Source organism: Lissotriton helveticus, chromosome 2_2, assembly GCF_964261635.1.
Source record: "Lissotriton helveticus chromosome 2_2, aLisHel1.1, whole genome shotgun sequence".
Lineage (NCBI taxonomy): Eukaryota > Metazoa > Chordata > Amphibia > Caudata > Salamandridae > Lissotriton > Lissotriton helveticus.
This window is the reverse complement of record NC_136060.1, coordinates 32,149,612-32,166,663: the sequence shown is the minus strand read 5'-3', so window position 1 is coordinate 32,166,663 and position 17,052 is coordinate 32,149,612. Positions and strand designations below refer to the sequence as shown.

Genomic DNA, 17,052 nt, shown 5'->3' with positions numbered 1-17,052 from the left:
CCCTGGCACGCTCGCAGCCCTGCAGCCCTCCGCCGATGTTAGTTCCTGGTCCCTGAGGGGTCTCTCGATCAGCTCCTCCTCTCTATGGCCGGCGAGGTTGGTCAGCGGTCAAGCGGTCCACACGGTGTTCAGCCAAAGGTAAGCGCGACCCAGCAATGCGCTTCTGCAAATAAAAATTGTTCTCCCAACAAACGCTGTGCTGCAAAGGGTTTAAAAAGCCCTCCGGTGGGCGGTGGGTGGGCCGGCAGGGAGAGCGGACCGGAAGTTGTCACCGGTCTATCAGGGACTCCTGGGATTTGGAGTCCCTGGCACGCTCGCAGCCCTGCAGCCCTCCGCCGAAGTTAGTTCCTGGTCCCTGAGGGGTCTCTCGATCAGCTCCTCCTCTCTATGGCCGGCGAGGTTGGTCAGCGGTCAAGCGGTCCACACGGTGTCCAGCCAAAGGTAAGCGCGACCCAGCAATGCGCTTCTGCAAATAAAAATTGTTCTCCACTAATTCAGTCACTGTGTCACTTAGTAACTCACTAATCTCATATTTGCAGTCTCTATTTGAGATTGTCTTAGACTGGGTAATAGAGCACAAGTAATTGAAACGACAATAATGCAAGTAAAGCTTTCTCTTGCATCACAGAAAACTGATAAACGAAGAAGAGAAGAGGTAGTGATGTTCAGGGTGTCAGTATATTGGCATGATATTCTTTGAAGTTTCAAAATTGAGAACGCTCACCCTCCTTTCTGTTGGATCTAGGTTTCTGGACCTGGCAGATCTGATACCACAGAAGAACCCGGGAGGCTCTGCGCGCATCCTGGCCGCTGAATTTCGGAATGTGCTGAACCAGTTGGGCTTCTTCATGGAGGACGAGGAGTTTGAGAAACTATGGAAGAGGTAACATGTGGTCCACCTTGGTGGTTGATGCTAGCATTAGAGCAGATACAATACCACACTAACTCACTGCTGCTAATGGAGGAGTTTGTCAGTGCAGTAGCAAACACTGGGACAGCTGGCTGCAGGTGACAAATCCATACCATGTCCACCAAACCAGTGCATGAGACAGTGTTGCAGTGGAAATCTTTGGGCCCCTCTTTTCTCTACTCTCATCATATGTTTGAATTCTTCTGACACTCACTCGATCCTCCGATGGATCTTGTATTGCGCTACTGAGGGGTTTGATATAAGAGATCTAGCATCCGGATACTCAATGAGTATCAGGAATTGGATAACCAATTCACAAATTAATAATTAGATTCATGTGTATGACTCTCAATACCAGACTATAAAAATAAAGAATTATCACTGCTAATCTGACCCTTCTAAAGAAATTTAGCTGGACTAAAAATGCAAGCCAATAGTTCTGTTAAGGCAATTCAAAACAATAACATTCATACCTGATGAGAGCTCTCTCTATGTCGATCTTTCTCTGTCAGTAATCAATTGGAATGCACAATCAACTTAAGGAGATAAGTCACAATAAACATAGACTCTGCTTTAGTTAAAAGGTAAATTTATCAAAGACATTCAAAGGGTAGTACATAATTGATAAACATTTAAGATCTAAAGAGTGCTAAACAATCTAATCACTTTAGCATTGCCATACGGTGACAAGAAGCTCTGGAAACTTCAGCAAAGACCTGAGTTATAACAGCTCATTGGCAGTGTCCCATTGATAAAAGGTCCACGAAAGTTGCACGCAGCGTATGCATCGGTCCGAAAGGAAGCACATACAGTCCGCAAAGGTTCCCAAAGGCAATCTTTGATAGCAGGTCTGGTTCGGATCCAGAAAATCAGAACAAACCAGTCAGTCTGTTCATCACCAACGTAATCCCAAAAAATCTAGCTTCAACTTTCTCAAATCAATGTATATTATAAACCTCTAGTTCTGGCAGTGATATCTCCTTGGCCACCTCATCATGTCAGACCACTAAGTCCATTGGTCAGTTTGTGTAGGATGGTTGTCATGAAACATAAAGAAGATACTATAGATATTATAGAAAGAGGAGGTGTTGTTCACATAAATTGTTAGATCATGCGGTATACGTAAACTTCAAAAAAAGGATCCTTTAGCAGGAGGCACATGGAAAATTTCAAGAGGACTTTTTCCCATAGCAAATGTTTCCAATGCTGCAACTTTTGTTGCAAACAGTCCTTGTAAGCGGGTGAGGACTCTTCTAGTAAGACACAGTTTAGCTTCACTTTGGAAGTTTATGAAACCTTCTCACAAGGGAAAAACAGTGTAAGAAAAGAAGAAAATGCAGGCCTCTCATATTTATTTTAAACCATGTGCAGAATATAAAGTAATGAAAAAATGTATTTCATGAATAAGAAAAATTCTCTAAGATTCTTTCAATTTATAGGCAACTGTAAAGATCACATATAGCTATGGCATATTCCTGCATTCTCAAAGTATCTACATTTGATATTATTTCAATCATAAAATATTAATATAATTTCTAATGATTTACATTAGTGCATATATGAAGATTTGTTTGCATTCAATATAACTATGCAGCACCACTTTCTCTTTCTCTTATTTATTGCACAATTTCATATATGCAATGATGACATTCAGAATGAACCCTTCAATACCACAAGTACAATTATCTATTTCTTGTTAGATTTAATTAATTCTTCACACATATTATCATTTCAACAAGTATGGTTAGGAATCTTATATCAAGTGAGTACATCACTTTAACTTTTTAATACACATTGAAATAACAATTAAAGCTCGTTAAAAATATGAATCTATGTTATTTAATGTATATGATTGCATTTTTGATGCAATGTATCTGCATGCTTTCATGAGGCAGTAACTCATTTTTCATGGCTCTTTATCGTGTGATTACTGCGCGTTTCTTCATGTGCAACTCAAGATGTCTTTTAACACCTTAACCGCAGTGTTTTTTCCGCCGCGGTGCAGGCGTTCTAAAGGGTGGGCGGGGCTGCGTCGGCCGTTGGCCGACGGCAGCACTAGGGAGGTAGTGCTGCCGTCGACCAATGGCCGACGGCAGTACGGAACGGGTTAATTGGTTTAGGTATCTGTCTAAGGATCTAGCTGCTTATAAGCTGCATCACCAGTAATTTCTACCTAAATGAAAGGTTGCTGATTCCAACAGGATCTATTACTGCCATTAAAACAGTTATCTATACTTTCATATCGATTGATAGTTTTTGCTGAAATAATATCAATCCATTTTGTTCTGATTGATTTTTCTGTGAGTTCTTTAGCTACTTTTTTCCTTCCTCCTGTCCACAGTGTCACTGTTGTCATTGAGCCTCAATTCAGTGCATCTCGTGTCAAGTGAAAGAAGTTATGGTGGCCACCAACAATTGCAAATTCTGTGATGTGTCACATTGAAAAATTGGGATATTTGGCTTTGAATGATGGAAATACACCATTTTTTAAATTTATTTTCTATTTTTATATAGCGCGATCTTGACCCGAAGGTATCAGGTATCAGTGCGCTTTACATGAGCACCAATTACGTTACAGAAGGACGCATTCGATTTTTTTTGTTAGGCACAGGGAGATTATGTGATTTGCCCAGATACCAGGATGTTGAGCATCATTGACGAGACTTGAACCGGGTTCCCCGCATTCAAGGTCTGGCAGTTAGGCCAGATCCCCTCTCCAATGATCACTGTGGCGCACCTACCTATCATTAGTTTGTATAACTGAAAAAAATAAGAATACTTTCAGTTCCCAGACTGCAGACTGCCATCTAAGAATGAGTATCATATTTGCTGAGTCCCGCCAAATTCCACGTGTCAAATAGATCTTTTAAAACGCCTCAACAGGCCAAGTCTGCCATCATGTTCTCATTGGTGCTGCTACCATCTAGGGTCACTGTGAGGATTTGCTCCAATGCTGAACAGAGGACAAAAGTGGAAATCATGTTTTTAATGCTGACTCCCGTTTGGTCGACAGGGGCATTGAATAGCTCTTCTCAATTTGCTATGACTGTGAGTGAGATTCTGATTATTTCAGAGTGTTTGCACCCGTCAGAATGGATTCATACTTCTATACTAGAAACAAACGATTAGACTATGAGTGTCCTTTTTCTCTTTACATCTTTAGTGCTTTCAGAGGTATATAATGTGCTACTCAAACCCTATAATTTCTCACTACTATCTTCTCCCCTTGTGTTTGTCTTTCCTATGTCTTCAGGACGCTGTACTAGCTTCCCGTGTCAATAAAAGTCAAAGCCTTTCATTTGACAAACTCCAAGCCTTTCTCGCCCATCTTTAAATTCTCCAGGTTTGAGGGGCACTGGCCCTTTGACGTTCACTAGTTTGTCCTATTCTGCCCGACTCTGTTTAACATCTTCATGACCCCATTGGCGGCCCTGGCGGAGTCCTATGGAGCCCAGATCGTATCCTATGCGGATGACACCCAGCTGCTCTTCACCTGCCGGAAAGGGGAGGATTTTGACGGAGAGAGTATCTGTGAGTGCCTTGGGGCTGTTTTCAAATGGCTCCAACTAAACAGCCTCAAGTGCAACTCAGATAAATCGGAGGTACTCTTCTTCGGTTGCCAATCCGACCCGGACTGGCAGATGTGGTGGCCGTCAGACATGTCTCCTCCGAGCCAGTCGTCGCAGGTAGCAAAGAATCTGGGGGTCAAAATTGACAACGGTCTGACCCTCAGATCTCAGATCCTCACTCTTACAGGCTCGTGTTTTGGACTTCTCCGCATGTTGCGGAAGTTCTTTCCGCTGCTCTCAGAAGATCACAGGAGGATTGCGGTCCAGGCCTTGATTGGTTCAAGATTGGACTATGCTAACATCTTATATCTTGGCCTGCCCGAATACCTCCTGCAGCGGATGCAGGTGGTCCAAAATGCGGCGGCTCGCGCCATTTTTGGCTTGCATAGGCGAGCGCATGCTTCTGGCCTGTTACAGGCACTCCATTGGCTGCCTATCCGACAGCGGATAGTTTTTAAAACTCTGACCCTTGCCCATAAGGCCTTTTACTCAACTGGGGCTAAATACCTGCAGAAGAGGCTCAAGCAATATTGCCCGTCGCGATCTTTGAGATCTGGATCACAGCTTCTTGCCGTTGTACCCCGTGTGAGGAAGGCTCGACTGGGAGGTCGTTCCTTTATGCTTCGGGCTCCTCAGCTTTGGAACTCTCTGCCTTTTCTGTTACGAAGCAACTCTAATTTGCTATCTTTTAGAAAGGCTCTCAAAACCTGGCTGTTTGCCTCTTTGATTTTACAAAACAATTAAAATTCTTTTTGTGCTTCCCTCTTTATTCTTTATGTGTTATGTTTGCTTTTAGGATGTCAATAAAGCGCCGGGACACTCATTGAGTAGCCGTGCGCTATAAAAGTCACAAAATAACATAACATAACATAACAAGTCTGCTGGCACTGAAGCAGAATGTACCCAGTACAGTTTTCCATTATTTGCCTCGCAAATAAACTACTTCTTTGGACTAATATCCCAGAGGGTATCGTGACTTCGTCCCCCAGAGGCACTTCTGGCATCCCCGTAGATTCTTGAGAGGTCGTCTGGTCTCCGTCTGTGCTTCCACCACCAGATTTGGATGCTAATGCTGCAGATTGTGGATGTCAGACTCAGCATCACCTGCAGAATCATGCGGCTCTTCCTATTGGCTTGGGGCTAAAGTGAAGCTCACCTATAAAAGTAGCTGCAGGTCTTCTATTCTATTATTAGGAAACAAGGGAACCCAAAGGTAATTCACTAGGGACCTTGGGCGTTAACTTTTTACAAAAAACAGTGGACCCTAGTATTTGAAAGGATCAGGTTAAGAATAGACATACACTAGATAGTTAGTATGTCCTTTGTCCAGCCGGACAGGAATTTATTTAGGAAAATACACAAAGTAAAGGAGAATCTTAAGATAATGTCAAGTGGGCACAGCCTGTGACCCACAAGGAACATGACAAAACAAAAGGTTTCAGGCAAAAGCGAACAAGGCGGTCTGCGTACTATTAATCAGTGAACAGACATGATTTAATTCTAAAGTACCATTGTACAGAGCATTGAGACATTTAAGGAACATATGGTACTATTGTGTCGACAACGTTTTGATGCCGAACACTAGGATACATGGCATCATCTTCAGGACAATTATATCATTCATGTTTGTCTTGAGAAGTGCACACTTGTACTGACCGAAAGTGACCACCCATATGCATGCGACTTCACACGCACTGAGACAACTACGTGTGAGTCACCACAACTATGCATAAGAAGGGCAACAGCTACCGCCGATTCCAGCACACGAATGCTAGACACAGCAGTCACAAAAGATGATGTCACATTTCACCAAGTGTATTCAAGTCACCACTGGTCCTTTAAACATGCCTAGCACTATAACATATGCTTTTCCTTTCTCCCCCTTCCTTCCCACATTTCCTAAATATTTAGAATTTGTGTTTATTGAATGTAGTATGATAGGCAATTGTAATTATCACTTCTCAAGACAAACATGAATGATATAATTGTCCTGAAGATGATGCCATGTATCCTAGTGTTAAGCATCGAAACGTCATCGACACAATAGTACCATAAGTTCCTTAAATGTCTCAATGCTCTGTACAATGGTACTTTAGAATGAAATCATGTCTGTTCACTGATTAATAGTACGCAGACCGCCTTGTTTGCTTTTGCCTGAAACCTTTTGTTTTGTCTTGTTACTTGTGGGCCACAGGCTGTGCCCACTTGACATTACCTTAAGATTCTCCTTTACTTTGTGTATTTTCCTAAATAAATTCCTGTCCGGCTGGACAAAGGACATACTAACTATCTAGTGTATGTCTATTCTTACCCTGATCCTTTCAAATACTAGGGTCCACTGTTTTTTGTAAAAAGGTCTTCTATTCTAGTCAGCTTCCTTAACCATGTTGACTATGAGGCTCTCAGTGGACATGCTAAGTTACCACCATGTAGTGTTTATACTGCTGTGTGTCCAATGACTACCAGTTACACACTGATTTGAAATTACAAGTCGACCCTTGAAGTGTACCTGAGAGTTTCAATCACAAAACACTTTGCGCATCTAAGTAAAATGAGGGCACGCAAAAACTGGCACTCATGTTTAGAAATAGCACAAACTCAGGAAAAGGTGAGGTTACCATCGATAGATTGCATTTAAGGTTGGGGAAATGTCACAATGAGTGTAAAGTTCACCTCTAAGCTTTATGAAGTGTGTTGAAGAGGAAGCGAAGACCCTCACCGGTGTACATCAGGTAACCCTGTGTCTTTGTAAAAGGACCCACTGGTTTCATTAGGAAACCATGTATGAATTGCAACTAGATGTTGCAGTGAAGTTTCAAAATTGCTATTAAAAATAACTGCTATGTTCTAGAAAATGTTTTAAAATGTATCTGACGGGCAGACTTTTTGCCAACCCAAAAATTCTCTAATTCATCATTTCCTTTCTTTGCAGATATGATACTAATGGCACAGGAGTCCTGAAAGGGGATGCCCTCCTTAAACGTCTGGGCATCGAATTCCGAAATGCGTCTTCAAAGCACGCGGAGCCTTTGGGTAACCTGACTTTGTGTGTGGTTCGCACGGCTGCCATGTTTGAAGTGTAAAGTTTGAGATGTTCTAGGAGACAGAAATGCTGTGCAAGGAATGAAGGTTGGCTTCTGCCTTTTGTCTGAACTCTCCATATTACTGGTATCAACTGAAAATACCCTCTTTGGGCTAGTAGCCACTTATTTAGGCAGGATCATGTTTATTAATCATGCATTTATTTATTTGGTGCTTTCTTAAAGTGTACATCAGGTCTGGCACAGATGCCCTAGCGCTGGATGCAGATCAGTGGTTGAGGATCAGCATTCAGGCTAGACGTCAAGGAGCAAATAGGGCAAAGTGAACACGCTATAAATCTGAGTTACTTAGTCAGTTTTCGAGAGAAAAACCAAGACCATATCAGGAAGTTGCAAACTGCAATACAGAAAATGATTTCTAAAAGGTAAGGTAACATAGGAACACGCTATGAAATCAAATGCAATTGACTTTATGAAATGCAATGGTTGCAGGAGAAAGCATGGAAAATTATTCACGTGCAAAGATATGTCTTTATTGAAGCAAAGACAGAAAAATAGAAAGGTGCAGTTTTAAGAGTTTCAGAGCAATATTTACCTAGACTGGTGTGAAAACCAACCCTGGCCATGGGTCAGTTAAGGACAGGAAAACCCTCAAGGAAGGATAACCCTCAGTGGGACAGCAGGTGCAGAATGGACACCCCAGGACAGGACAGGAAACCCAGATTCGGATCAGGACAGGACCACCAGGATACGACCAGCACACGCAGTTCGGAAGCAATGCCTGCGCTCCACCCTCTCTGCAGCTATCGATCAGGACCCCGATTGGGTCAGCGAATTCCCCAGAAAAGTGCTCCGCCAGCACTTAAGGTTCAGTAAAACCTTCAGAGTCTATGGTCAGATTTCGGACAGAGAGCTCCGCAGCACCTCTGTATCAAGTCACCTATTGAGTGCGTTGGGTCAGTGACAGGTCAGCTATTCAGACAAGTCGGACAATTTCTCTAGCTAAACCTAGGCTAGTTATACTGTTTTGGGACAGGGTACCACCCCCCAAATGTTGCAAAGTGTCAGAATCCCCAATTTGGATTGGTCCTAAGGTAGGCTTTGGTTAACACACCAATCAGAACAGACTATTCTAAGGCCTAATTTGCATCCTAAGGTGCCGCCTAGCAAGATTGGGGTTCCCACGAGAAGTCGCACGGAATACAATGCAAAAGAATACAATGTGTTACAATATAATACAATCTAGATGCTTCTGGCTGGGTGAAGGTGCATGTTCGCATGCAGGCTCTGCCAACAACCTTCTTTGGCTTGGTTTCAATGCCATCTTCACCATCGATTGATTCTGCGCAGAAGTACCCTCCAAGATGGACTCCCAAGCCCCCATTACCGCTCAGTGCCGAGGATACATGAAAAGTAAGCGGAAACAAATTAGTACATAGAAATAAATGAATGTATTACATGTCATGATTTCACACTACAGGTTTATCATTATAAAAATATGCTAGGCATTATTGGTGAGTTGCAACGAACAATTTCACAAGAGCAGCAGCACAAAGCTTCACCACGTTATAGCCATCTTATTGCTTATTACGCATGCGCACCCTTTCCCTCCAAAACTATCTCTACATGAAGTCACGTGAGTGTGACTGACGCATGCGCAGAAGAGGAAAGTCAAGCAGCGGCCATTTTTAAAACACGGATTAATCGTATTAGTAAAACACATAAGCAAGCTTCTCTATCATACATATATATCGAAAATAGAAGATATTAGTAAAACATACAATTCGTTACGAGGTTACAACGGTTTCGAGGTTCATGAATCGAGCAAGTCGCGATGCGAAATCTTGGTCTATCAATCCCCTCTTTGATGATATTTACTATCATCACAAAAAATGGAACCAGATGCCAACTTTCTTTCACACCTTGTACATTTCTATCTCTTCCAACAAACGATTCAGCTTCTCTTTCTCAGTTTTGGTAGGGTGAGAATTTTTCACCTTTTTATAAATCTGATTATTCATTTCTTACAATTCAAGTTCATCCGCACTCCGTTTCACTCCTCTTGCATTCACTTGGTATTTCTTAGTATGCTTTCGACATTTGCAACAGACGAATATGAGAAATAGGATAAGACCTATCACTCCAATTGGCATCAGTACCTTTAACAATAAGCTTTTACCTAAACTAGCAAACCAATGACCTACATTGGAGAGACCATCAACCAGTCTCTTCCAGGCACTGTCAACCTCGAGTGGTTTGAGTTCTTTTTCCAAATTAGTAATGTTTTTCACATATCTTTTGAGCTGTACGCTCTTGTCCGGAATGTAAGTGCAACAATGTTGCGCCTTCAACATCCGGCAGACTCCGCCCTCTTTTGCTAATAAGGTGTCAAGAGCAAGTCTGTTCTGCAAAACATTGATCTGATCGCAACCATTTCAGTACTGACCAACAGAAATCCATGAGCTGTGTCAGTAGACAACACATCCACTATTGTGGACAATTTGCAAATTCTGTGAGTGTTCAGAACCACTCCCACTCCAGGTATTAGTGCACTAAAAATACTACCCATTATTTCACCTACGCTTTCTCTTTTGCTACGCACTAAGCCATTAGTATTTTCACTGCTTCCAGCAATTTCATTCACATGGTATATTTTCGGGAAGACAATGCCAAAATAGCAGCTTCCATACCAGTGATCCGGCAATTTCAAATAAGCCTTGTCTCCACATATATAATAAATTCCAGGAAACACAGGCTCTGACCCATTTTTAAATCCCCAACCTCCAATTACCTTGTAATTGTGTTCACATTGACTGGAACCAATGAAAATGTTATTATAATAACTAGTCTTCTCGCGGTGAAGACAGAGTTTCCCTTTCTTCTCGAAATCCAGCAACAAAGCAGGCCCTGCCCCGCCATTTGAGGTGCTTTCCATGTTCTCAGCCCATTTAGGTGTTTTCTGCCTTTTGTCATTTGCTTTTCTTTGGAAACTCTCCCTTCTTTTCTCTGCCATGTTTAAAAATACCTTTTCTTGTTCATGTAATGAACAGGTCAAGTTATCTCCGTGTGCTTCAGCTATGTCTATATTGCCTATAGTCAGAAAATAGTCTCCCATATATCGTATTACGTCACTTTTGGTATGTACAGGATTCAGATTTCCACGAATGGGAAGTTCAGAAAAGATCACGTCATTGTTAGAATAATAGTACTGTAACGGTCCTCTCTTGTAAAATAAGCTTGCTAAAATACTACAGGAGATTCCATAGGTTAGAGGTAGATGATGATATGTCACGCCTTCAGTCACAGAAGTAGGTAGCTTCATGCAGACATAGCAATCTTCTATCGCCATAGTTTCTACATAATGCACTAACAAATTTGCGAAAACATTTAAATGTGTCTTGTTTCTAACTCCGTGGTAATGTAGTCCTTCCTCATCTGATGCTTCTAAGTCACGTTTTGTCTGTCTGAGTGCTTTCTCACGTCTTTCTACACTTCGTGTTGTCAGTTCTTCAGTGTCGGTAATCTGAGTAGGGTCAATATTAGTATTTTTGCTAACCAGAAAGGGAATGAAAACTGTTAATCCTATCCAAATTAATATTACTATAACTATACTACATATACACACTTTGCAGCATGTTTTGCAACAACTGCGGCTAGGTCTACCACTCACGTTTGAATCAGACATTTTGGCTCAGAAGGAAATTTTAACCCCTCTTTGTAGCTTTTTCCAGGTATTTTTATTGCTGACCAATTTCACGGAGGTTCTTCCTCTTCCTCTGCAGAGTAATCCGGAATTTGTTCTCCGTCGCTTTCGTCAGTAATATCAAGATCCTCAAAGTTTTCCAAGATTAAGTAGGTCCACTCTGGATCCTTGTATTTTTCGTTTTGTCTTTTTATTCTTTCACTCCTTCTCTTGGAGTTATCTTCAGGTATTTCTGCAATTCGGGGACTTTTTCTTATATCTGCAAGTTTCTCTTGGACTGTTTTTATTCTTAATCTTAGTCTCTTAATATACCTTGGCTCAATGTGCTTCTTTTTCTTGAGTCTTTTAGCTGGCACTGTTATTTGGCTTTCTTCTAATGTCCTTTTATTTTCACTTGTTTGTGGCACTTCAATTTCTGTCTTCTCCCTTTCTGTCTGACTAGTCCCAGGTCTTGTATCTATTTCTTCTGCCTGGTTACTAAGCTGGCCTGGTTCAGGTATATTTTGTGTTTCGCTTTCAACTGTCTCTGTTTCTATGTCCTGAACATGTTCTCCTAGTTCTGTCTGATCCTGCTCGAGCACTTCGATCCCTTGATTTTCTTCTGCTCGAACTATTACACTATGTCTAGTCTGTCCCTTTTCGACATTAGGAGTCTGTGGAGGAGTATCGATCACTTGTTCTGACCCTGTCTGACCTTCTTCTTCGTCCTCAGTTTTGATGTGAATCTCAATGATCTGAGGGTCTTCGCCTGTGCCTTGCTCGACCTCTCTATTCCACTCTCTATCTTCTCTTATTCGCTCTCTTGTTCTCAGTGGATCTCCAGTAAGATCGATTATGGGTATCCAATCCTCTGGCCAAATCATTTGCAGCTCGTCATCAGCTTCTTTCGGACTAACGTCTGTGGGTTCCTCGGCAGTACTGGTGCTCGGCCATACGTCATCGGCTGCCTCTGGACCAACGCCTAAAGGACCCTCAACGGGATTGGTGCTCGGCCGTCTGATATCAGCTACTTCAGGACCAACGTCTGTAGACCCCTCAGCTGGACAACCTTCAGCTCCAGGCTCCTCGTCTGGTATCACCTTCTTGGTTTGGGTGGCATGGATCCACTTGGGAACTCCTGCACACTTCACTGCTGTCGTCGTTACCAGGATTACTTGGCGCTTTTTCCCCCACCTTGGCGCAAGGCAACTTGAACGAGTATGCTTCTTTATCTTAACCCAGTCACCAGGAACCAATTTGTGAACTGGAGTTGTCGGGTTGGCGACGGCGTCTGCCCCAATCTGGCGAGAGATAGAACGCACTTGGTCACCCAGTTGCTTGCAGTATTCAAGTACCAAATCATCAGAAATGCTTAACAGTTTGTATCCTGGTACCCATGCTTGTCTCATCACTCTTCCCATCAATATTTCATGGGGGCTCAGTCCTGTTCTTCGATCTGGAATGCTTCTGAGTCCCATCAGAACAAGAGGCAGGGCTTTTATCCAGTTCAAGCCAGTAGAATCACATATTTTTGCCAATCTATTTTTTATTGTACCGTTTATCTGTTCTACCACTCCAGAAGCCTCTCGATGATATGCACAGTGCAGCTTTTGTGTGATGCCAAATGCTGTACAAAGCTGGGCCAAAATTTCATTCTGAAAATGAGTACCTCTATCTGAGTCAATAAAGACTGGAACCCCGAATCTAGGTATCAACTCTTTTAGTAGGAGCTTAGCTACTGTTATGGCATCATTCTGTGTGGCAGGGTAAGCTTCCACCCATTTTGAAAATAAGCAGACAATGACAAGGACATATCTTTTTCCTTCACATCGTGGCATGGTAATGAAATCAATTTGTATTCTCACAAAGGGACCCCCTGATCTCCCAATTTTCATCAGTTCAACTTCTGTTTTCTTGCCAGCGTTGAACTGCTGACATGTCAAGCACCTCTGGCAAAGGGACTCTGCTACCTTCCTGAATTTCTTGTTGTACCAAGTCTGTTGAAATACCAGAACCATGGCGTCCCTCCCAATGTGTGATCCCTCATGTATCAATCGAGCCATTGGGGCAAGCAGGTGTCTTGGTAACACAGGCATACCATTTGGGCCCACCATGACACCATCCTCACGTCTCGGTTTACAACCTTGTTCTTTCCATTTCTCTTTCTCTTCCCAGGGCGTCACATGCTGCCATTCTCTCACTTCATCCCAAGTAGGCACTTCTTCAAACATTCTAAGTTGGCAGCTGTTTCCAACCCCACCCCGATTGGGATTTATTCTCAGTCGATCCTTAGCACATTGTTTTGCCACTCGATCAGCGAAATCATTTCCCAAAGATACAGGGTCAAGGCCCTTTTTATGAGCAACACATTTGACCACTGCCAATTCTTTTGGTAATTGGATTGCCTCTAAAAGGTCTTGGACAACTTTTCCATTTCGAATGGGGGTACCTGAAGAAGTCAGGAATTCTCTTTGTAGCCATAATTGGCCAAAGTCATGCACAACCCCGTAACAGTACTGACTATCAGTATACACTGTTACTTTTTTGTCTTTTCCCAATTTGCAAGCTCTTATCAGGGCGATCAATTCGGCTACTTGTGCAGACTTTACTCCAAATAGATAAGATGCTTCTTCAATTTTGCTTAACGTGACCACAGCATAGGCAGCACTTAGGCCTCCTAGTTCATGTCTTAGGCATGAACCATCCACGAACCATTCCACATCATGCACAGGCAAAGGAGTTTCTTTAATGTCTGGGCGAGGTTTGGTACTGAACTCTGTCAGGTTAATGCAGTCATGCTCATTATCTCCCTTCTCTTCCATTACCATTGAGTCCGGGAGTAGAGTGGCAGGGTTTAAAATGTTACATCGGGTAATAACGATATTTGCAGCACCCATGAGAATCCTCTCATATTTAGTCAGCCGACTAGGGGTGAGATACTGAGTTTTTGTACGAGTCAATAGGATCACAACTGCATGTGGAACATATACAGTTACAGGATGTCCCATAATGATAGACTCACTTTGTTCTAAACTGGTGCAAGTTGCAGCTACAGCTTTTAGACATCCAGGTAGTCCAGCAGCCACTGGATCCAAAGTGGCAGAAAAATATGCCACAGGCCTTCTGATCAACCCATGCTCCTGAGTCAGGACTGACAATGCACAATTGTCACGAGTGTCACAGAATAAGCCAAACTCCTTGGAGTAGTCAGGCATTCCCAGAGCAGGAGCTGTACACAGGCAATTTCGCAACTGTGTGAAAGCTGTTAAGCTCTCGTCATTCCATTCAACTGGGTCCTTTGCTCCTTTCTTTGTCATTTGTATCAAAGGGTTTGCAAGAACTGCAAATCCTACAATCCATTGCCTGCAATAACCTACAACTCCGAGGAACATTCTGATTTCTTTCTGAGTACGGGGTAACTGCATATTCTGAATTATTCTGACTCTCTCTGAGGTGACTTTTCTGATACCTTTTTCTATCTGGTGTCCCAGATATTTCACTGATTTCGAACAGAACTGTAATTTTTCAGGGGCCACTTTATGTCCCTTTTCACTCAGGTGATTCAGTAGGGCAATGGTGTCAACCACGCAATCCCTATGGCTTTTAGACGCCACCAATAGGTCGTCAATGTACTGTACCAGAACAGATTTTCCAGGTAAGACTAAAGTTTCAAGGCATTTTTTCAAGATCTGATTAAAGATAGAGGGGCTTTCTGTGTACCCCTGGGGGACCCTGTTCCAGACATACACGTTACTGTTGAAAGCAAATGAGAAAAGAAATTTGCTATCTGGATGCAATGGGATCGAAAAGAAAGCATGACATAGGTCTATCACAGTGAACCATTCAGCATCCCAGGGAATCTGATACAGGATGACTGCTGGGTTTGGGACAATAGGACAGCAAGGAACCACAATTTTGTTTACCTTTCTCAGGTCCTGCACTACTCGGTACTTGCCATTAGGCTTTTTGATGCCCATAATGGGTGAATTACACGGGCTACTCATTACTTCCTGTATGATGTTTGCTTCTAGCAATTTCTGTACTTCAATGGCAACACCTGCTCTCACTTCGGCACTCATTTTGTAAGGCTTAGTGTTAGGGTAAACTGCATTTTCTTTCATTGTTATCTGTATGGGATCTACGGTTTTCATCAACCCTACATCCTTTCCAGTAAAGTCCCACACTTCTGACTTCACTGTCTGCTGGAGTTCTTCAGGTAAGTCCTGTATAGTCATTCGTTTTATTTCTGAGTCAGGTCTAATTAACATTAGCTTGTAGATACCGTCTTCATCTGGGGTTTGAATTTCGACGCCCTTTGGTGTGCAAAAGATGGTACAATTCATTTTGCACAGCAAATCACGTCCCAGTAAATTTACCGGACTGGTATCACAGACTACAAATCTGTGCATTTGTTTAAAGTTTTCAATTGAGATCTCCATGGGTTCGGTAACAGGTGTACTAATTAATTGATTAGATACTCCTACTACTTGGATTGCTTCTCCCGAGAGGGGTAGGTTTGGAACGTCCACTGTTCTCACAGTAGAACGGGTAGCACCAGTGTCCAATAGAAAGGTGACATCATTTCCATCAACCTTTCCTTCAATGTATGGCCCTGACTGGCCTACCGGCAAAGAGGCGCCAAGTACGCACTCCTCGTCCTCCCCTCTCAGGCCCCGTCAGTACTGGTCATCACAGAAAAAAGTGTCGTTCAACAAATACTGCGAAGTTGCTGTATTTCTATCTTCATTGCCTCCCCAGACTTCTACATCATCACCCTGTGGTGACTTCCCTTTAAATATAGGCTTTGGCGCTCGAGGCACTTGAATCGTTTTTACCTGTTGCTGGGTCTTTCTTTGCTTGTCATTCTGCGTCTGTGGAATTAAATCAGGTGTTTGGGCATTATCACCTTGTAAATACGGACACTCGTCTCGCCAATGTCCAATTTCTCCGCACTGATGGCAGGGAAATTTCTTTTTGGCTTCCTCTCTACTCATTTTAGGTCGGGGCTTTCCTCCATTCCCTCCCCCAGGACCTTGGTTCTGAGCAACTTTATTTAATTTACTCAGTTGCTTTTCTTGCTGTTCTGCGAGCTTCACTTGAGCCCACATCACCTTTTCCTTCAGGGCCTTTTTCTTTTCTGCCATTTCGTCCTCACAGTACTTTGCGTACCGTAGGACCTCATCTATCTTTTTGGTATGCCAACAGATTTTATTATCCTTTATCCACTGACAAATTTCGGGTCTTAAACCGTTTACAAACCTGTAAATGAAATGGGTCATGTCCTTCATCTCGATGTTATCTATACCACTGTATGTTTTGAATACCTGCAACAGCCTTTCATAAAAAGAATGCAAATGCAAAGGGGTTCCTTCCTGATTGCTGACCCTGCTGGGAGTTGTGTTCGCCTACCTGTTTTGCCGGCCCCTTCGCCACATCACGCCTCGCGGCCCCCGCTTCGCGGGAGCCGCTCGCAGGCGTAGGACACTGGTGGAGACTTGCTGTTTCTTGTGCTGGCAACGTCCAAAGGAGCACTAACGCGGCCAGAACACCCGCCGAATCATTGACCCAGGCAAGAGGCGGGACTGCGAGGACCAGCCTGCTGAGCGGCGCTCATCGGCCACAGCTGGTCCTCTTCCCGCCCCCTCCACTGGATAAAAGCAGAGTGGAGTGTTACTACCCTGGGTTCCTTCCTGATTGCTGACCCTGCTGGGAGTTGTGTTCGCTTACCTGTTTTGCCGGCCCCTTCGCCACATCACGCCTCGCGGCCCCCACTTCGCGGGTGCCGCTCGCAGGCGTAGGACACTGGTGGAGACTTGCTGTTTCTTGAGCTGGCAACGTCCAAAGGAGCAC

General features: G+C 43.2%; 1 protein-coding gene across 1 annotated transcript in view; it reads left to right on the top strand.

Annotated features, from left to right (window-relative positions):
- The window catches only part of LOC144821250 (EF-hand calcium-binding domain-containing protein 6-like), a 403,952-nt gene that overhangs the window by 157,948 nt on the left and 228,952 nt on the right, over positions 1 to 17,052 (top strand). The window contains exons 6-7 of the mRNA XM_078678029.1: positions 746 to 883; positions 7,412 to 7,512. Coding sequence (XP_078534155.1) covers positions 746 to 883; positions 7,412 to 7,512 — 239 coding nt within the window. The remainder of the gene's footprint in view (positions 1 to 745; positions 884 to 7,411; positions 7,513 to 17,052) is intronic.